Source organism: Pelodiscus sinensis, chromosome 8 (genome assembly GCF_052426305.1).
Source record: "Pelodiscus sinensis isolate ZL-2025 chromosome 8, ASM5242630v1, whole genome shotgun sequence".
NCBI lineage: Eukaryota > Metazoa > Chordata > Testudines > Trionychidae > Pelodiscus > Pelodiscus sinensis.
The window spans coordinates 24,406,629-24,427,601 of NC_143059.1; the positions used below are offsets into that span (position 1 = coordinate 24,406,629).

The window sequence follows — 20,973 nt, forward strand, 5'->3', positions numbered from 1 at the left end:
GGCGCCAGCCCCAACATCACCGGCCCCCCTGGTAGTCCGGCCTCCACAACTGCCCCTCCTCCAAATGACAGCTCTGCTAGGAGCCCGGAGGCACTCCCTCTGGTGTACCCAGGTGAGCAGGCAGGCCCCACCTCTCTTCAAACTGTCTCTGCGGGGCCCGAGGAGGAGAGTGTGGCGCAATCACTGCCGGGCGAGGGAGAGGGTCCCTCCCCGGGGGGCGGGGTTTCCCTACCTCCCTCTCTCCATCCCTTGCCTCAATGCCCTCCTTGAAAATCATCCACACCCCCTGTCCTCGCCCCATCTGACCAGCCCTCCACCTCCACCTCAGAGGGCTGGATGCTCGTTCGGAGAAGCGCAGAGCCCGTAATCCGTGGGCTCAATCTCCCCCCTCCAACAAGGAGGATGGGAAGGCCCCCTTCCAAAAAATCACGAGGGGGCTCAGCGCTGTCGAGAATGCCCTTGGCGAGCGTCAACAGGAGGTGCCAGCCAAGGAAGCCAGGGTTACGAGGGGGGATGATGCCGTTCCCCCTGTGGAGCCCATCCCCAAGGAGGCCTCAGGTGGAGCTCCCCGGCCCTGGTACCAGCTGGGCTTCCCACTGCTACTGCCGAAGTCATTGTTGCCTCAGCAGCCGGCGAGGAGGACTCTGGGGCTGTGTGGATAGAACTTAGCTCCATCTTTGAGGAGATCATCCCAACCAGACCTACACCATCCCAAGCTGTAGTATCTTTCACTATCTGTACTTGGTCCGGGATCGCTTGGAGCTTGGGTGTAGGGATGGTCTGTCGTTCACCCTCCTGTCCCTGGAACAGAAGAAGGCGTTTGACAGGATGGACCATGGGTATCTCCTGGGCACTCTGTGGGCCTTCGGCTTTGGGCCCCGTTTTGTGGGTTTTCTCCCGGTGCTGTACACCGTAGCAGAGTGTTTGGTCAGGCTCAACTGGACCCTGACTGAGCTGGTCAGCTTTGGGGGGGGGGTACGTTGGGGTGTCTACTGTCAGGCCAGCTGTATGCTCTTCCTCTCTCTCCTCCGTAGGAGGTTGATGGGGTTGGTGCTCCGAGAGCCAGAGCTGTGGCTGGTTCTGTCGGCATACACCGATGACATGCTCCGCATGGTCCAGGACCCAGGCGACCTGGTGCGGGTGGAGGCCTGCCAAGATGTCTACTCGACGGCCTCCTCTGCCCGGGTTAACTGGGTCAAGGCACTGGCCTGGTGGTTGGGGATGGGTGGCGGGCAGGCTCCCTCCCACCCACGCTTCAGGTCATCAGGTAGAGCGTGGGTTCGCTGCTCTATCTGGGCGTTTATTTATCCACCACACGTCCTTCTCCGCCGGAGAACTGGCAAGGTTTGGAGACCAGGGTGGGTGAGTGGCTGCGGAGATGGACAGGACTGCTCCAGTGTCTCTCCCTTTGCGGGAGAGCACTGGTGTTAAATCAGGTGGTCCTGTCCATGCTCTGGCACTGGCTCAACACCCTGAGGCTGGCCCCGGAGGTCCAGGCCAAGCTCCAGAGGGTAGCTCTGGAGTTCTTTTGGCCAGGACTGCACTCAGGGGTTCTGTCTCTTCCCCTGGAGGAGGGGGGCCAGGTCCTGGTCTGCGTGTGCTGCCAGGTCAGGACCTTCTGCCTCCAGGCCCTGCAGAGATTCCTCTTTAGTGCAGGTAGTCTGGTGTGGAGCACTTTGGCGTGCACCTTCCTCTGCCGCCTCCGAGGGCTCTGATATGACCGGCAGCTCTTTTTTATCCAGCCGAGGGGCCTTCTGCGAGACCTCTCAGAGCTGCCGGAATTCTACCAGGACCTCCTCCAGACCTGGAAGCTGTTCTCAGTGACCAGGTCCGTTATGGCCATTGAGGGAGCAGACCTCCTCGTGCAGGTGGCGGAGTCTCCCTCAGTGCGCCGGAGGCTGATCCTGGCAGAAACCACCAAGGTCCTGGGCTACGACATGGGGACTGGATGGATCCCTGAGTGCTTGCTCAGTGCATGGGGCTCTCCACCCCCCCCAAACTCCCCTATCCGTAGCCCCACAAAGTCGTGAGACCTCCTCGTCAACCTCCTCCTGGCCAGCTATAATACCAGGAGGAGGATGCTAGACAAGGGGGTTCTCTGAGACAGTGGGGCCTATTTTCGGTCCTCCCTTGTGTCACATATCTGGGCAGAGTTCCTCTGGGCAGCATCCACTGGCTTCATCGACAGGTTTGAGGAGCAGTGGGTGCTGTCCAGGGTTCTCTGCTTGGTGTCCCCATCCAGTTCCTTTGTTTTAAACCTGTGACCCCACACCTTGATCCCTTTTGTCATTATTTGTCCCCAGGAATCAGTCGGACCCTGGGTCTAGTCATCCCTCCTACAGGGCTGAGGGATGGACTTTGAAAAGTAGGCAGGCTGTGCTCACCCACCCCTCCCATGGTTTCCAAATAGTGCCCCACTACAGGGGCATTTAAAGCAGAGATCAAAACCTGAAGCCAAACTGAAATGACCTTCTCATCCTCTCTGCTCTTCTGGCTGTGCCCCTCCCAGATGCACTGGCATATGTAGATCTGTTGTACATATACAGCTTTATTAAATTATAGAAGAACTGACCTGATTTTCTCCCTCAGCTTTTGTGCCCTTATATTTTTCAGACCTGATCTTGCAGAAAATATCCAAAATCGTACTAGGTAAAGTACTAACTGCGTCAGTAGAGGAAACACTTCTTATATTACCTTCAGCTTTTTACTGGAATTTCTGGAAAGTTATGGAGCTATTGAATGGAAGGGGGAGTTAATGTAACCTTAGCTCCTTGACACATGGGAAGGGGCTTAAGGAGATGGATGTGAGGAAAAGAGGCATACTTGACTTAAACAGGCCTTGACTGAACCTGAAGGATTAGAATTTTCTTAAAATCCAAATTATTGTGGCTAATCTCTACAATTCTGACTGCTAGGTGTGGCATGGAGCTATTTCAGTTCTGAAGCTGAAAAACAGACCACAGTCTTCCGTTATTTTTAGATGAATCTATCCCCAAGGAGCTAGTAATATTGTGTGTCAAAAACTACTCGATCGTAGCATTATAAACAGTCTTAAAAATGGCAGGGGTATCAGATTTTGAATGATTGATCTTCATGAATGAACAGAAGCATCTGAGTATTTACTCTAATGAAAGGAAGATGCTGTTGAGTTTCCCTTGAGCCATTCTGTGATTGTAGTGCTTGGATTTGGTCTGCAACAGAATAGATGATGGTACTGTCTCAGACAATATCAATCTGCTCATATGTGCTATGTTAACCCTGTGCCTCTGAGTTGGCTCTTGAGCTCTCATGCCTTGGTGATAGTGAGGCTGTATTCAAGTGAAGCTACAAAAGATTAAGTCAGATTGGCATACGGGTGGGAGAGCCCCTTTCAGGGACATCTCAGAGGGTGACAGGAAGATTTTCCCCAGGTTTGATTGGAGTGTGGGAATGAGTTGCCTTGGTCCCAACCATTATCATTGTCATTCACAGCTGTGGAACTCCAACCATGTGGGAGGCTCTCTCTGGGTTTAGGGAAGGGCAGTGTGGTCATGCGGAGATGGAAGACTCTCCCTCATTCAGAAAAGTCCTCATGGCATGGTAAGGATTTGTAGAAAGGGTCACTTTTGGAAAGCAAATATAGAAAGGAATAATTGTGTTTTTATATAAATTCCTGTAGAATTGGTGATTTCTTGCTAGATGTAATATGACCATAGAACAAAGGTAAAAATTATCTTCATTAAATAATGTTAATGAATTATGCAAAACATTAATTTAAAAAAATCAATAAAAAGGCCTGATCTTGAATAGCCCTATACAACCCAGTAGGGTAACTGATTGTCAGAGTAAAGAGTTCTGCTTGCTATGATTAGATATGAATGCTTGCTAAAAATAACTCTGGTGCTATAAATTGTGCATTCTGCTTACTAAGTATATGCACAAAATATAACATAATGAAAAACACTTTTTGAGATGCTGCCTTCTAAGTAGTTAGTTACTCATGAAGCTGATGGCTTGCACTCTTGCTTTAGCTGAATATCTTTGAATAGGAAGAACTAACAATAGAATTTTTAGCATTCAAAATCCATCATCTATGGATATAGTTAACTTTCCCTAATTCTATGTTATTACCTTTTCAAGGATCTAGAGGGTTAGAAAAAGTCATGATTTGTAGGGGAAGGCAGAAGGGAAGGAAACAAATAATTTTATCTAAATTAGGATAGTGTTAATTTTTGTTTCCTATTAACATGGCACTGTTGAATCTGTATCCCATGTTTAGGGATCTACTCTTAACTAGGTCCTATTCTTACAGTTTTCAGATTCTATGCTATGTATATACTAGGTTATTTTGATGGTAAAAGAGAAAGCATACTTTGAAAACATTGTAATACACATTAAAGTATCCTTATGAAATTAAATAAAATTGCTAAATAATTATAAGAGAAAATCCATATGCTCAGTCAATTTTTTTCAGGAAAAATATTAATATAATGAATTGGAAAAGAGGTTAGTTTCTGAATAAATCTGGAGACCAGTTTTGCAAAACTTTACTCAAACGAATAATCCTTTTTTATTTTGTATTGTCATTAGTAAAGGTTCTTGCATGGTCAGGAAATGATAGTCTGCACCTAGTCATTTTCTTACCTGCAGTAAATGACAGCAACTGTTGAGAGGAAAAACTTCCCTAAGAGCGGATTGTTCTGTAATTGTCCATCAGAGGCTTTCTGCCTCTTCATCTGAAGTGCCCAGCCATTATAAGAGACAGAATTCTGAATCAGATGGACCATTGGTCTGGTCATTTATGGCAGTTCTTATGTAGTTAGAGCAATGAAATCCTCAGAATATAAACAACAAAACATGCATAGAATTATGCTATTGTGAACTTCTCCATACATGCTCCTACTCTTGGCATGAGGCAATGCCACTGTATTTGTGATTTCCTGTATTTTTATAAAACAATGTAAACTCTAGGAAGTGTGCTTTGTAAAACGATGTCAGCCACACAATTTTAGCAAACTGTCCTTTTGAAAGTTAGCAGGGTTGACATGTGGTTGGGAAGGTGCATCCTGCCTGCTAGACTGAATAATGTGATATGCCAATGTAAGCAGCTATGACAAGTTTTTCTAACATCATGTCAGACCTGGGGAATCCAAAGGAGATTTGATTTAGCAAAGCTGAAAATATTATGAGATAAAAGAAAGTACAAAATAGTCAGATCAGTATGTTCTAGTCATTAAATAGCGGTCCATGCAAGATGGGGCAAAGAGCTTAAGTTTCTCATTGAAAACTAGAAAAAAGAAGAAATTTATTATAGTGAATCTATTCTATATCATCTATCTCCATAATGAGCTGTTGACTGCCTGACTCCAATGCTTATATGGCTTATAAGGGATAAGGTGGAAAACAAATGACGTTTAAAGTGATATGAGATGATCTGAGTCAGGATTGTTTAAAATTAGTTTCAGTTTAATACGTAATGCAGTACTATTAGGCTCTATACACTCAAAAAATGCTGATCTGTGGTTGTAATAGAACCTGTGCTAAATGTAGAAGCTATGTCTCAGAGTAGTAGTCATGTTAGTCTGTATTTGCAAAAACAATGAGGAGTCCTGTGGCACCTTAGGCTACATCTAGACTGCAAGCCTCTTTCGAATGAGGCTTTCTTGAAAGATACTTTTGAAAAAGCCTCTTTTGAAAAAGAGCATCTAGACTAGAACCGGTACTTTCAAAAAAGCAAGCCACTTTTTCGAAAGAGAGTACCCAGGCAGTCTGGATGCTCTCTTTTGAAAAAGCACAGTTTGCATTACATAGCACCTTTTTTTTTGAAAGGACACGTTTGAAAAAAAGGCATTCTTCCTTGTCAAATGAGGTTTTCCGCGGTCGAAAAAATTGCCTCATTCTTTTGATTTACTTTCGAAAGACCATGGCAGCAGTCTAGATGCAGGGGAAGTTTTTTTTTTTTTTTTAAAAAGGCCACATTTTAAAAAAAACCAAACAAACCCTGTAGTCTAGACACATCCTTGAAGACTAATATATTATTTTGGGGCATGAAGTCATGCATCTGACAAAGTGGGTTTTTTTTTTTTTTTACCCAGGAAAGCTTATTCCCAAATACATCTGTATTTAAGGTGCCATAGGACTCCTTGTTGTTTTTGTGTAAGCTATGAACATCTTGGACCTAGGCTTGCTGGTAGTAATAGAGCTAAACCTTGAACTCTCCTTGAAATTGATTAGCTTTAGAGTTCTAGCTATACTGTTTTCACAGTCCTACTGGTGATACTGTGCTGAATCGCTGTCTCTTTTATATAAGAGAATCACAGAAGATTAGGATTGGAAGAAATCTCAGGAGGTCATCTCGTCCAACCCCCTGCTCAAAGCAGGACTAACCCCAACTAAATCACCCCAGCCAGGGCTTTGTCAAGCCAAGCCAGAGAATATCTTAGTTTGACAATGAATGAGACATTGAACTCTCTCAAGGGCTTGGAAAGGGAAGAGGGAAGAGAAAAGGATAAATATTGTTGTTAGTGTACAGAATAAAAAAAGGATTAGAGCCAAATTCTGATTCCACGTATGCTGAGGTAAATCAGGAAAGACTGGCAGTCACTGGCATTACCCCAGTAAAGAGCTGGTATAACTGAGCTGGTATAACTGAGATCAAATTAGGATCACAGTTTATATAAACTATTAAACGTATAGTTGGATTATACCTATTGTAGTTAAAAATGATGTTTTATAAATTTAAATCTGAATCATAAAAGGTTATGGAAATCATTTCCATGCTCTATTTTTCTAAGCATACTTACTTACAACAAATTATACTGAGGTGCATATCTTCTTTTGATGGTAGGAAAATTGGAGGGCTCGTTGGCAGAAACTTCCATTTATTAAGGTTTTTTATGCTATGTTAATTATTTGTAAAGGATTTCAATAGCTATATTGAATTATATCTTGTGCTGCAGGAATAATTAATCCTAAAAGAAAAAAATATGTTCATAAAAGTAAGAAACAGAAATGTAGAAAGAGTGCCTGGCTGTGTTGTTCAGTTCAATGGTGTGAGATTAGGATAAAATTCATTTGTGAATTTTAATAGTGTCTATTAATACATGCAATCTTTTCTGTATGAAACAAGGCAGCTACTTAGTATCTCCCAATCATTCCTCATAGGTGCTGAGCATATTCTTCGCATATTTCTTGGCATTCGCTTTATGCTGGAATGAGGAAAAATCTCGGGAGGCCATGAACATACCCTTTTGTGAAGCCCTTGAGCTGAACCACTGGCAAATGCCATCAGCATTTGATTCCTCTGGACCAGTACAGTCCTGTGGGAAAGCATAATGATGCAGCTATGGGATGATCGGCAGTGGCTGCAAAACTTGTGCATATGTAAGGCCACTTTTATAGACGTTTTTGAGTTGTTTTCCCCTGCCCTGAAGCACAAGAATAGCAGAATGAGATCTACTCTGACAGAGGAGAAGTCAGTGGCAATTATCCTGTAGAAGCTTAAAACACCAGTCACCTACCAGTCAGCTGGGAATCAATTTGGATTGGGGAAATCTACCATGGGGGCTGTTGTTTTTCAATACTCTTCTGCTACAGCGAGTAGTGACTCTGGGAAACAAGGAGGATCTAGAGAACGGCTTTGCCGGGATGAGGTTCCCTAACTGTGGTGGGGCGATAGACAAAATCTGCATCCCTTTCTTAGCCCCTGACCACCTAGCCAAAGAGTACATTTACTGAAAGGGGGTGGTACTTTGTTACCCTAAATTTCACTGGAGGACCACCCCAGGTTTATACTTATATGGATTTATTAAATGAGGAATTAACAATCCACTATAGAGTTAAACTAAAGGGGATTAAGCTGTAATTGAATGCCATTATATCAAGGAGAACTATCTCTCTCTCACACACACATTCATTCATGTCCTCAGGCACTCATACCCTTAGGCAGGCAAAGGGTTGCAGAGGAAGAGAGAGAAAGCCAAGGCATAGTACATCCAAAGTATCTGCCTGCAGTCATAGATCCCAGTGGGGGAGCTGATCAAAAAGAAGGCTTCTGCCATGTGCTCTCTCCTTTTTATTGGAAATGGACGGCTCCTGTTGAACACAGAGTCCTTCCTCCACCACCGAGGAGCATCTCCAGACCTCCCTGGATCTGGGTCCTTTGATTGCTTAGAGCAGCAGTGTCTCCATGATTGCTTTAATTAGTCAGCTCCTGGCTCCACGTTTTTAGCCTTGCTGTTTTCCTCGCCCCAAACATACTCCAGTCTCCATTCACACATGCTTTCTTATCACAGGATGATAGAGCTTAGAGCAAGTTACAGAATTTAAAAAACAAAGTGGCTGAAAGTTACAAACATTACAAAATTGCAATGTTCAAAAATCCCAGAACTTACAATAAGTTGCTGAACTTAAAAAGCAAAGCAGGCGGAAGCTACAAAGAAACAATTACAAAGTTTCTAAGCCCAATAGTTACAAACATACCTTCCAAAGGTATGAACAATTCCTATCTTAATGGTCTACATGTCAATAAAGTGACTTAGAAGACAACTGCCCCCTCAAACAGTGTTCACAGCAATGCAATCAGCAGCAGGTTTTGTCATTTTCTACATCACATGTTGGCAGGATCTTACAGTTTAATGCATTTCCAGAAAATTTATGCGTAAATCCAATAACTCCAATTTACAGGCTAATAGCTCGGGCGGAGGCTTTATACAATGTTCTTGATGGTGCTGCAGGTGCTGGTGGATCACAAGCGCTGTTTCACTGCCATCAGAATGGGATGGTCTGGAAAGATGCACACATCTTTAGGAACTCCCGCCTCTTCAGAAAGATGCACCCTGGAAATTTCTTCACAGATCAGAAAATTACCATCAGAGGCGTTGAAATGTCAATAGTGATCATTGGTGACCCAGCCTTCCCCTTGCTCCCATGGCTCATGAAGCCATGCATGGGCAGCCGGGACCACAGGAAGGAGCAGCTCAACTGCCGGCTAGCAAATGCAGAATAGTGATGGAATGTGCTTTTTGGCATTTAAAGGGAAGGTTCTGCAGTCTACTGACAAGGTTAGACCTCAACAAAAGCTACATTCCCATTGTGGTGGCAGCCTGCTGTGTTCTCCGTAGTATTTGTGAGAACATGAGGGGTCAAGGCACAGCGCATAGCCAATAATAATGAGCAGCCAGACCACTCACAGCTAGCGTGGCATGGGAAGGTGTCCTACCGTGGAGGATGGAATAAAGCAGGCCTCCACACAGACCTTGTAAACAGGATTAAAGAATTCCTTTCTGGAGATGTGCTGGGATGATTCCCACTCTATCGCCAGACAGGGAACCCCCAACTCTGTAGGCAGAGGAGCCACCACAGATCACACCTTCACCCATTTGTAGCATGATTAAAAAAATGTGAACTCACCAGAAGTGACCTCTCTGGGATCAGTGCCTGTCTCCAAAGTTATTAAAAGGTCCTGGCCGTTGGTGATGCTGGTTGCCCTGCTTGCTTGCTGACCACTCTCCTCATTCTCTTTCTCATCGATGCTATCCTTCATGCTGGTGCTGAGGCTGCCTGAGGAATGTCTTGGGAGGAAACCATAGACTGGTTAGGGGAGCTGGTTGGGTCCCTCCATAGGATCACACATATCTGCTCATAGAAGTGGCAAGTTTGTGGCGATGATCCAGACCATCAGTTTGTCTCCTTTGTCTTCTGGTATGACTGCCTCAGCTCCTTTATTTTTATGCAGCACTGCTGGGTATTCCGTGCATATTCTTTCTCTTCTATGCCATTTGTGATCTTGGCACAGATATTGGTGTTCCTTTTGCTGGTTTGTAGTTTGGTTAGTACAGATTCTTCTCTCCACAAAGCCATGAGGTCCAGGATCTTCTGCATTTCCATGCTTGTGCTTGTCTGCAACTCTGGGAACTCATAGTCAGGTGCGCTGCTCAGGTGTGCTGCCTGCTCTGACGTTTGCTCACCATGCTGGCCATGCAGGAAATGACAATTACATTTTCCCAGGGCTTTTCCTGTTCATGTGGAGAGCAGTAGAGTTGAAAGTCCTGGCCACAGTGGTCACTGTAGGGCACCGTGGGACACCTCTTGGAGGTAAAAAACTTCGACTTTCATAGTGCTACATCTGCACTACCGTAAAGTTGACCATGCAAGTTTGAATTTAGCATTACTCTTTGTGAAAAGCTGGAGTACTGAAATCAACTTTAACAGACCTTAAAGTAGACAGAACTATCATGATGGTGTGGACTCATTGTTTAGAAATTCAACCCAATGCAGTTAAGTTCTATCTCATTTCCCAGGCCTTAGAATTGGACTTTGGGCTTAGATGTGGATTAAATATTTCCTGGAGCCCCCTCATAAGCCCCTCCTCAATATGCTATAAAACACCAGATGGTTTCAGAACATTTACCACGGCTCTGCTCCAGATGGCTCTGGCAGAATTTAATCCCTGACTCTTAGCAAGGGAAGCAGGGTTCAATCATAGGAATTCCACAATTGACTTTATGGGAGCAGGACTGGCCCTCTGTGAATTGGCAGGACCCAGCTACTCAACTATAGGGACGGCAGAGGACAGTGAATGTAAAATCAGTAATTAACTTCTGCAGCAGCTACTTTAGTGTCAGCTGGAATTTGATAGTAAGGATAGGATGTTCTTATCTTGCTAAGATCAACACTGGAGGAGCTGACAGTCACGCTAATGTGTGAAATGAAGCGATGTCAGAAATGCTACTGTATCATGTCATCTCATATGAGTGCAAGCCAGAGTGGCATAAATATAGCTGGCATAGCTAAAAAGCATAGGCTACAGAGGCCATATCATGGATCTATTTTCAGCATGTATCCCTGACTATAGGGTTACCTAGCTGCAGGAGGTCAGGAATCCTAGTGTATGTACATTTGTGGAGGACTGGGCCTTGCTGTTCTTGAGGGTGCCCACCCACGTAAGGAGCATATGATCTCTGTTTCCATTTAGTCACCAAACCTATTGTTAATGAAAGGTGTGTAACCTGCATAGTGTGAGGGTATGTCTACACTAGAAAGTTAGTTCGAACTAACGGACGTTAGTTCGAACTAACTTTCCTATGCGCTACACTAGCGCTCCGTTAGTTCGAACTTAATTCGAACTAACGGAGCGCTTAGTTCGAACTAGGTAAACCTCATTTTACGAGGACTAACGCCTAGTTCGAACTAGCTAGTTCGAACTAAGGGCTGTGTAGCCCTTTAGTTCGAACTAGTGGGAGGCTAAGGCTTCCCAGGTTTCCCTGGTGGCCACTCTGGCCAACACCAGGGAAACTCTATTGCCCCCCTCCCGGCCCCGGAGCCCTTAAAGGGCCACGGGCTGGCTACTCACTTTGTGCCAGTTGCAAGGCTGCAAGCACCCGTGCCTGCACAGCCTGCACCTGCCACACTATGAGCCAGCCATCCGAGGGCTCCCAGCCCTCCACTGCTCCCCACGACCAGCCTGGCGGCTCCCGGGAGCCTGCCCGGGGGCGCAAAAGGCGGGCGCCCGCCTGGTCAAGTGCGGAGATCGTGGACCTCATCGAGGTTTGGGGGGAAGCCTCAAATGTCCACGATCTCCGCACTAGCCACCGGAACGCGGCCGTCTATGGACGCATGGCTGCCAGCCTGGCCGCCAGGGGCCACCAGCGCAGCCGGGAGCAGGTGCGCTGCAAGATTAAAGACTTGCGGCAGTCCTACTCCCGGGCCTGCCTGCCAGGGGCTGACCCGGAGGCCTGCCCCCACTTCCATGCCCTGGACCGCATCCTGGGGCCTCATGCCGTCCCTGCCCCCCGGGACGTGATTGACCCCGGGGCAGAGGGACCGCTCCTGGACACCGAGGAGGAGGAAGAGGGCTCTGAGAGCCAGGAGCCTGCTGCCAGCCTTCCCAGGACCCGGGACCCCCGAGGCACCCCACAGAGCCGCTCGCCTGCATCATCAGAGGCCGGGGAGGCGTCCACCTGTGAGTACCCTCGTGTTCCCCTTATGTGTACGGGGGGCTGGGGCGAGAGGGAGCCCCGGGACCGTGCGCCTGGGCCTTGCCCACTACGGAGCAGCAGCTGGGGATCCTGCAGGGGCCCTGGCCTTGCAGAGGGGAGCTGGGTTTCACACACCTGGGCCCCTGGGGTAATTGACCGCTGGTCTTCTTGCACCACAGCTGCAGCACCGGGGACTGCAGGGCGCACCACCCCGCCTGCAGCAGCCGCCCGCGCCCGGGCAAGCAGGACAGCCAGGAACCAGGAGGACTACCAGAGGCGGCATCTCCGGTTCCTGGACCGACAGCTCCGTCTCCAGGACCACTGGGTCCAGGAGGACCTCAGGCTGCGCCAGAGGAGTCTGGAGGCCCTGGAGGAGCAGGGCCGTGCCCTGCGAGGCCACCTCCAGAGCCTGCTAGACCGCTTCCCATTTCCTCCTCCCCCTGCTCCCCCTCTTGCTCCCCCTCTTGCTCCCCCTGCTCCCCCTCTTGCTCCCCCTCTTGCTCCCCCTCTTGCTCCCCCTGCTCCCCCTCTTGCTCCCCCTCTTGCTCCCCCTGCTCCCCCTCTTGCTCCCCCTCTTGCTCCCCCTGCTCCTCCTGCTCCTCCTGCTTCCGCTCCTGCTTCCTCCACACCCCCTGTCCTCTCTGCCCCCCCCTCCACAACCATTCCCCACCGACGCCCCCGGACCCGCAGTGTGGCGAGACGGGAGAGGCACCCAGACTCCCACCCCTGAGCTTTCCTTTCCCTTCCTCCCTTCCCTCCCCTCCCCTTCCAGCTCCCTCGTCCCAGGTTTCCCCCTCCCTTCTCCCACCTTCATTCCTCCCTCCCCCACCCCAGTTCTGTGAAATAAACAGACGTTTTTGTTGGAAAAACAGGTGTCTTTATTTGACAGTAGGTAGGGAGGGGAAAGGGGAAGGGGGGGGTAGGGTGGAAGAAGGCCCCGGTGGGGCATGCAGGGAGAGGTCAGTCCTCCTCCTCCTCCACCTGGAAGCTCTCCCGCAGGGCTTCCCGGATCCGGATAGCCCCCCGCTGGGCTTCCCGGACGGCGGCGGTGCGGGGCTGACCGTAGTGTCCAGCCATGCGGTCAGCCTCAGCCATCCAGGCTGGCAAGAAAGCCTCCCCCTTCCGCTCACACAAATTGTGGAGCACACAACATGCCGCCACCACGGGAGGGATGTTGTGCTCGGCCAGGTCCAGACGGGTGAGGAGGCATCGAAAGCGGGCTTTCAGTCGCCCGAAGGCCCCCTCCACCACGATGCGGGCCCTGCTCAGCCTGTTATTGAAGGCCTGGCGGGAGGGATTGAGGTGTCCCGTGTAGGGCTTCATGAGCCAGGGCTGCAGTGGGTAGGCGGCATCCCCCACCAGGCAGACGGGCATGTCCACATCCCCGACCCTGATGTGGCGGTCGGGGAAGAAGGTCCCGTCCTGCAGCCGCTGGCACACGGAGGAGTTCCGGTACACCCGGGCGTCGTGTGCTTTGCCGGACCAGCCCACATTTATGTCCGTCAACTGTCCCCGGTGGTCACATACGGCCTGCAGGATGACGGAGAAGTACCCCTTGCGGTTCACGTACCGGGACGCCTGGTGTTCCGGGGCACGGATGGGGATGTGCGTCCCGTCGATGGCCCCCCCGCAGTTGGGGAAGCCGAGGGCGCCGAATCCCCGGATGACGGCATCCGGGTCGGCGAGGCGGACCACCCTGCGGAGCAGCACCCGGTTGATGGCCTTGACCACCTGCGGAGAGAGACACAGCAAAGCGTCAATCAGTGGGGCGCCCGGGTGGCTGGGAGCGTGCGTGCCCTGGCAGTGCCCCGCGCCCCACTCCCGGAAGCAACCCCCCTGGCGGCGTGTAGTACGGCCGGGACAGCCCGACCCCTCCGGTGCGGGGCGCCTTCGCCTCCTCCCGCCCCCCCCTTTGTCCCTGGGGCGGCCCATCCCCTCCTCGCAGCCCCCCTCCCCCCCGGCTCGGTGGCCGACGAGCGCCGTACCTGCATGAGCACTGCTCCGACAGTGGATCTCCCCACGCCGAACTGGTTCCCGACGGATCGGTAGCTGTCCGGCGTGGAGAGCTTCCAGAGGGCGATGGCCACCCGCTTCTGGAGGGGGATGGCGGGCCTCATGCGAGTGTCCCTTCTTTGCAGGGCAGGGGCGAGCCACTCGCAGAGCTCCAGGAAGGTGTCCCTCCTCATCCTAAAGTTCTGGGTCCACTGTCGGTCGTCCCAGCGCTCCAGGACGATGCGGTCCCACCAGTCGCTGCTGGTGTCCAGACGCCAGATGCGGCGGGGCACGCCGGTGCCGGGGCGCTGCCGCGGCTCCTCCACGGCCCCCAGGGCGGCCAGGCGGAGAGGCAGGGGGCTGACGTTCCCCAGGTGGTGCCAGGCAGCCTCGAGCCATTGCTGGCAGGCTTGCAGCAGCAAGTCCAGAACGTGCACCAGAAGGTGCAGGGCGAGCCGTGGCTCCATGTTGCCACCTGCGGCGGCCCCCCCGAAGGGAAGCACCGACACAGACGGGCACAGAGACCGACGCTTTGCTGTCCCTCGGCGAGGTTGGCAAGCAAGCAGGAAAAGCTGAGAACCGGCTGTCCAGGGGGGGTCCCTTTAAGCACGAGCCTCAGATAGCCTCAGACAGCAGCCACACAAAGCAACTGCTGACCTGATGCCCTGCCAGAACCGGTTTCAGCTGCCCTTAAATGCCCCCCTGCGTCCAATCAGTGTGGACGCGCTAGTTCGAACTAGCAAAACGCTAGTTCGAACTAGTTTTTAGTTCTAGATGCGCTAGTTCGAACTAGCTTAGTTCGAATTAACTAATTCGAACTAAGTTAGTTCGAACTAGCGCTGTAGTGTAGACGTACCCTGAGTTACTGCTGTCCAATTCAGTGTGAAGGATTAAAAATCCTCTAGTCTCTCAGTGCAACCCTGAACTGTGCTGCAAGGGATGAAAGTAACTTACATTTCTTCCAGGTAACTGTCCTATCACAGCCCTGCCATTGGGGGAAGGACTCAAGACAGAGGTGGGAGGGTTGCAATGCGACAGGACCTGTAAGAAATGTAAGTGTGGGCTGGAGTGTGGGGGGGCTCAGGGAAGGGGGTTGGTGTGTGTGTGTGTGTATGGTGCAAGAGTCAGGGAAGCAGACTGGGGATGTGTGTGTGGGGAGATGCAGGAGTTAGGATTGGGGAGAGAGAAGCTCAGGGCAGTGGGTTGAAGTGTGTGTGTGTGTGGGGGGGGGTGCAGAGGGACAGTCATAGTCACTGCCAGGTTACCTTACCTGGCTGGGTGGCTGGGTCCCTGCCTTGCTGTCCCGTTTGCTGTGCTGCCAGAAGGGAGCTGTGGGCCAGCTGTGTGGGGGCTCTATTGCGGGAAAATGGGAAGTGATGCTAGAGCCTCTTTGTCCCGCCACTCTCTTCCCCAGCTTCTTCCCAGAGGCTGCTGACAGCAGTGCATGCCACAGCCTGCTTGTGTGCTGCTCAGTGTCCAGCAAGACAGGCGCAGATGCACCAGGAGCCTGGCTGGGAGCACTCATGCCTCCCTTGCAGCATGTCCCCCCAGCTGGCCCCTTTCACCTGCCTGCCTCACCGGGCTGCGTATGCAGGGCTGCCAGCACCAGCCTGGAGCAGGAGTCCCGGGAGCCCAACTGGGAGAGTGCACCGCAAGTTGCACAAACCCAGGTCTCAACAGAGTGCCCCAGAGGGAGCAGCACACCATTCTGGCCACAGAGTCTGAAAGGGTTTGTAAATACAAGTGGGAAAAAACAATGAAAAGCATTCACTCTTGATCTGCTGTTATCTTACTAACCAGCCTGTCTCTTAGCTCTGTACTTCAACATTCCCAAATGCAGTGTACATATAGCATATTAGAAGATTTATCCAGCATCGCTTGGCCCTTCAAGATAGGGGGCTGAGAATGTGGGAGGTGTAGGAATCAGAACAGGGGCTTGGAGATGTGGATGGCTCAGGGTAGAGGGCTGGGTATGTGGGGGGTGCAGGAGTCATGGTGAGGGAGTGAAGACTAGCTGGAAGTGTGGGGGTGCAGGAGCCAGCAGGGGCCATGCCGTCCAAGCAGTGGCTCCCTGGGGCTCACTGCAGCTGGGGGGGGGGGGGGTCAAACTGGTCGAGTGGCAGCTCATCAGGGCTGGCCATGGTGGGAGCCGCACTGGCCAGGCAGCAGGTGGGAAATTTACCTCCCAATGGAGCTATATCTATAGCTGTCCTGGTCCCCATCTCTGGCCCCTGGCCACCCCCTGTGGTCATTACACAGTATAACTGTCTTGCTAGAAGTCCCATCCCTTTCTGTCTTGTGAAAAACAATTGCATTTCAGACACATGCCATGGTCCCGGAACAACTAAGCCCTTACCTTGCTTTAAGTAATGATAGGAGGAAGCTGTGTACCTAATTTGGTGGTCCTAGCTCTCACCATTTGGAGGAATTCTTGAACAAGCAGATGGATGGACAGATAGACACGTTCATTCTCTCACTCACAGACCAACAAATTCTCTCCAGTATATAGTAGATTGATAAGGATTCTCTGTTTTTTCCAAGTTATATTGGTTTTCTTTCTATTTCTATATATATATTCTGATACTTCCCTTTCCCCTTAGTATTATGTTTTGCACCAGAGTCTAGAAATAAGATGTCTGGTTACAGACTAGAAAGATCACTAGTTAATTGTGCATGTCAGCAAACAGTTGGCCTAAACCATTTTTTTTCTTGAATTGGCAATTTTGAGGCAACAAAGTGCATCTGTACACATCGTGATGTTCAGAATCTGCCAGTTTCCCACTTTTTTTTGCTCTATTATGCAGTAGGAAAATCACCCAAAGCATTTAAATTCAGCTTAACAATTCCTTTAATATTTTTATAAAAAGTGACATGATAGGAAAACAGAGTACCAATTATTACCATGTTGGAGGTGACATTGCTGACTTGACACCACAGTGGGGCACTTCTGTTCCAGAGGTTTCTATCTTTAAATCGTCCCCTGTGTTTGATGAGCAGACCATTTAAATCATCAATCACAAATTGTAAACCCGTCAGGCACAACAAAAGCAAAGGAATGTATGCAGTGAACACCGGCTGATTTCACATTGTGTGGGACTGTGGAATGTTTTTTACACCATTTTTATTGCTGTATTTGTGCAGTTGCTTGGAGGAAGCATCATGCTAGCTTAAACGTACATAGTGGTGTTCAATATACTGCCAAATTGTTTTGTATTGGACTCAGATTTCTGACACTGGTGTCAAGACTTTCTAAGAGTGTGTTATGGGGTGGAATAGGCAAAAGGGGAGAGTGAATAGGCAAAAACTCATAGAATGTGTTAGTCTGTAACTCTAAAAAAAATGAGTAGTCCTTTGGCATCTTAGCCCAGGGCTACGCTAGGGAGTTATTTCAAAATAACAAGAAGAGTGTCCACACCACGGCTATGTCTATACAGCACTGATGTTATTCCGAAATAACATGGTCCACCTCTACACTACAAGCAGTTATTTTGACATAATGTTGAAATAATGTCCTGCTGAAGGACTTCTTACTCCTACTCCTGTAACCCTCATTGTACGTGGAGTAAGGGAAATTGGAGGAAGAGTCTCTATTTCAAAATAAGTACTGTGTAGACGTGCCCAAATTTGAAATAAGGTATTTCAACTTAAGCTACGCAATTAGCCCTTCTGGGTAGAGGTACCCTACCAAGTCCATTATTTTGAAATAAGGGGCTCGTTATTTTGAAATAACTCCTGCTTTCCTTGGGGAATAAACTATTTTGAAATAAGCTATTTCAGAAGTTATTATTTTTAAATAAGTGATTTTGAAATAATTTCCTAGTGTAGATGTACCCTTAGAGAACAAAAATGTATAGTATTATGAACTTTCATAGGCAAAAACGATTTCATCAGATGATGAGCTGGAGAGGAATAACAGAAACCAAGTATTTTATAACAGCTCACTTTATTAGTCTTGTTAGCACAGATCTTACAATTGACAGGTACCCCTCTTATAAAATATTATCTGAATAGGTGGGTTTTTCCAATGACAGTTCATGCTACTCTCTCTCTCTCTCTCTCTCTCTCTCTCATTAATATTTCTGAAAGTTTGTGTTTGTTTGTTTGTTTGTTTGTTTGTCCTGAAAGATCTCAGAAACAGTAAGAGCTAGAAACGCTGAAGTTTGCACAGATATTATTGATTTCCTAACTTAAATAATTGGATTGGTTATATCTCGAAATCAGTTCCCCCAGAGCCCCAGTTGGGCCCACAGATAATTAGCTTTTAGTAGCGCCTGATCATAGGCATTTGCTGGACTCTTCTGTTAAGTGTGTCACGTAAACTGCAACTATGAGATCCTAGAGGATAAAGCATGTGGGCACCTGCAGCACCATCAAGGGAAAGCCCATGTGGGAGAGGCTGCAGTGGGGCAGAGAACCAGCAACCTCCCCTATACTAGGGTGCCAGCAGGTCTCCAGGACAGACCCAAATGTGGCTAATGCTGGCTGGGGTCTAGCCTTGCTAAATGTGTCTGGGAGAAGCCTCCAGCTATCACAGCCTCTCAACATCTTCATGCAGCCGGGCTCCAACTGAACCCCTTCTGGAAATTAAAGTTGCTTCCCTCCCCCCACACCCAAACGAGCCATCCCACCACTCGCCCTCCTTTGGGCTGCGTGCATTCTACTGGCAGGGCTGTGTACGTTATCAGCAAGTGCCATGGGCATTATGCATTTTTCAGGATTCAGCTCACAGTACAAAGAGGAGGTGGGTAGGACAAGATTTTGAGCACCATGGAGCCTGAGGAGGACATGATACACTCAGAACAGCCTATTCTCATTAGAACAGGTGCTGCATGTTCTGATCATCTAGATATCACTCATTACACCTCATCTGACAGTCTTTCCCTTTGTCTGATCAATGCAACCCTTCCAGCTGCCTCTAGGAAGTCCATTCAGATTGCCCCGTGGAGTGGGCACTGAAGGCACTCTGGGAGTGGTTATTTGGGGAGCAGTGGTTTGCTGCTGCTGCAGAGCCAGGAGACATCCCTTCCATTTCTCAGGGCTTCTGGCAAGGAGGGTGCAGGCATTGGTTTGCATAGATTCTTTAAGGGAAGATGGGCCTTCCTGATTTGTGGGGATTGAGAAAAGAGACCCTATGGGATTTGTCATTTTGTAAGCACATTACTAGCTATGTTAATTTCTTAAAGTAATATATCAGAGAAAAGTATTTCCAATGAAATATGCTATGTTAATGTACTTGACGTAGTTCATTCATCACACCTTTTACTATATTTTCCCCGGGCGATGCTGTGTATTTCTGCTAGTATATATATATATATATATATATATATATACACACACACAGTCTCAAAGGTGCCAAAGCACTATTGGTTACCTTTTAATGTTTAATTCTTAAGTTTCCCACTCCACATTCCATAACTCTGATGGCCTGGCATGAGACAGGATCTTTTTAGATTTTAAAGAGCAATTTGATTTTAGTGTTTCTTTCTTAAAATTCCAGATGAAACTCTGCCCACTGGCCCTTTCAATAGGGTTTAAAATGGAGTTCTTTCAGTTTATTAGACACCCTAGCACTACTCTCCATCACAAGAGCAAAACCACATTAAATATTCCACAGCCGTGGCAGCTAACCTTCTTTCAACACCATCCTTTTTATAAGATGGACGACAGAGCCAGAATGCTGTTTCTGGCTGACAGAACATGTTTCATTTGTTGAAGGTAGCAGGGATATCTGTGTCACCTTTGGCCAGATTACCTCTATTCATCCTGCCCCCCCGCAATGGACCCACTTCTTTTTCTGTTTGTTAAGGTGGTGTTGCCTCCTGCTTTATTTCCTTTGTTGTTTGATAAATCTACAAATTACCACATTTCATCATCAGCCGTCCCTTAGTAGTACCAGCAGTCTTTTAGGAGGTAGCAAGCAGGTGTTCTGTATTTTTATATCCTTTACTTTCAATATTACTATGGTACTTATTGCTGATCCTGAGAAAAGAGAGGCACATGGGGTTTTTTGGATGCTGGATACATACCTCTTTTGACCCAGGCAGTGAATGCTAACAGAAATATTACATTCAGAAAGGCATTAACTGCTGAAGTAACAGTATGAGGCACAATTCAAGGTCAGAGTTAAATGCAGAAAAGGCACCCCCAGGAGAGATCTCATTTATTGTAAAATATCTGAAAAATGAACTAACTCCAAATTCTTAGATAAGTAACATTAACTAGGTGGAGAGAATTTCTGTTCACTGTCTGCTATTACCTTTTTTGGTCTCATGGATTTCTGAACTGCAAAAAAATGTAACCAAGCAGAACAAAATAGTATTACTGCATAGGAACAGAAGCCACAAACACAGTTTAGTTTTGCATTCACGTATCACCCTTGTTTCTCGGAGTCTTAGTGCCTCCTCAGTCACATATTGATCTTGGGGTTATAAAATGTATTAAACTATCCTGTGACCCTCTTTCTCTCTCCAGTGACAAGTGGAATGAGGCCTGTGTGGGTAAGCGGAGAGTCTCTGCTGGGGCTAGGGTTCCATTAGCCACTCAGCCCCAAGTTTCTAACAAACCCCCAGAAGGTGACTGAGATGGGAAGGGGCCTGCAGACTTAGGTTGAAGACCTATGGATCCTTACATCACCCATTCCACTAGCCTGCCTTCAGGGCATCATTAAATTGGGGTTTTCACAGTAGCTCTTATTGTTACACTTGAAAAAATATCACAGGATCTTTTTAGGAGGGTAAGGCAAAACACCACATTTATCGACAATATAACATTATTCTCTCTCTCTCTCTCTCTCTCTCTCTCACACACACACACACACACACACACACACACACACACACACACACACACACAAACACTCTCTCTCTCTTGTTGTTGTTTAAAGTTACCAGTTTGTTGCTTACATTTACTCGATGGCCAGGCGAGCTAAGTGCGAGGGGAAAGGAGCAGGGGTTTTTCTCAGTCCAGACCAATGCTCCAATCTTGACAAGACGAGACCTGGAGATTCATGCAAGACATCCCATCT

At 48.4% G+C, this 20,973-nt stretch overlaps 1 protein-coding gene across 1 annotated transcript; it reads left to right on the forward strand.

Moving 5' to 3' along the window:
- The first annotated feature begins 11,147 nt into the window (after positions 1 to 11,147).
- Positions 11,148 to 12,824, forward strand: LOC149523989 (uncharacterized). Its single transcript, XM_089780111.1, has 2 exons — positions 11,148 to 11,941; positions 12,137 to 12,824. The coding sequence occupies exons 1-2, from the start codon at positions 11,392 to 11,394 to the stop codon at positions 12,685 to 12,687; spliced, it is 1,101 nt and encodes a 366-aa protein (XP_089636237.1). The 5' UTR covers positions 11,148 to 11,391; the 3' UTR covers positions 12,688 to 12,824.
- Positions 12,825 to 20,973: the final 8,149 nt, after the last annotated feature.

Bases quoted from the DNA above. Each gene is read 5' to 3' on its own strand.
- LOC149523989 (XM_089780111.1), top strand. From the start codon at position 11,392: ATGAGCCAGCCATCCGAGGGCTCCCAGCCCTCCACTGCTCCCCACGAC. The intron at 11,942-12,136 runs GTGAGTACCCTC...CTTGCACCACAG, and splicing joins GGCCGGGGAGGCGTCCACCT to CTGCAGCACCGGGGACTGCA.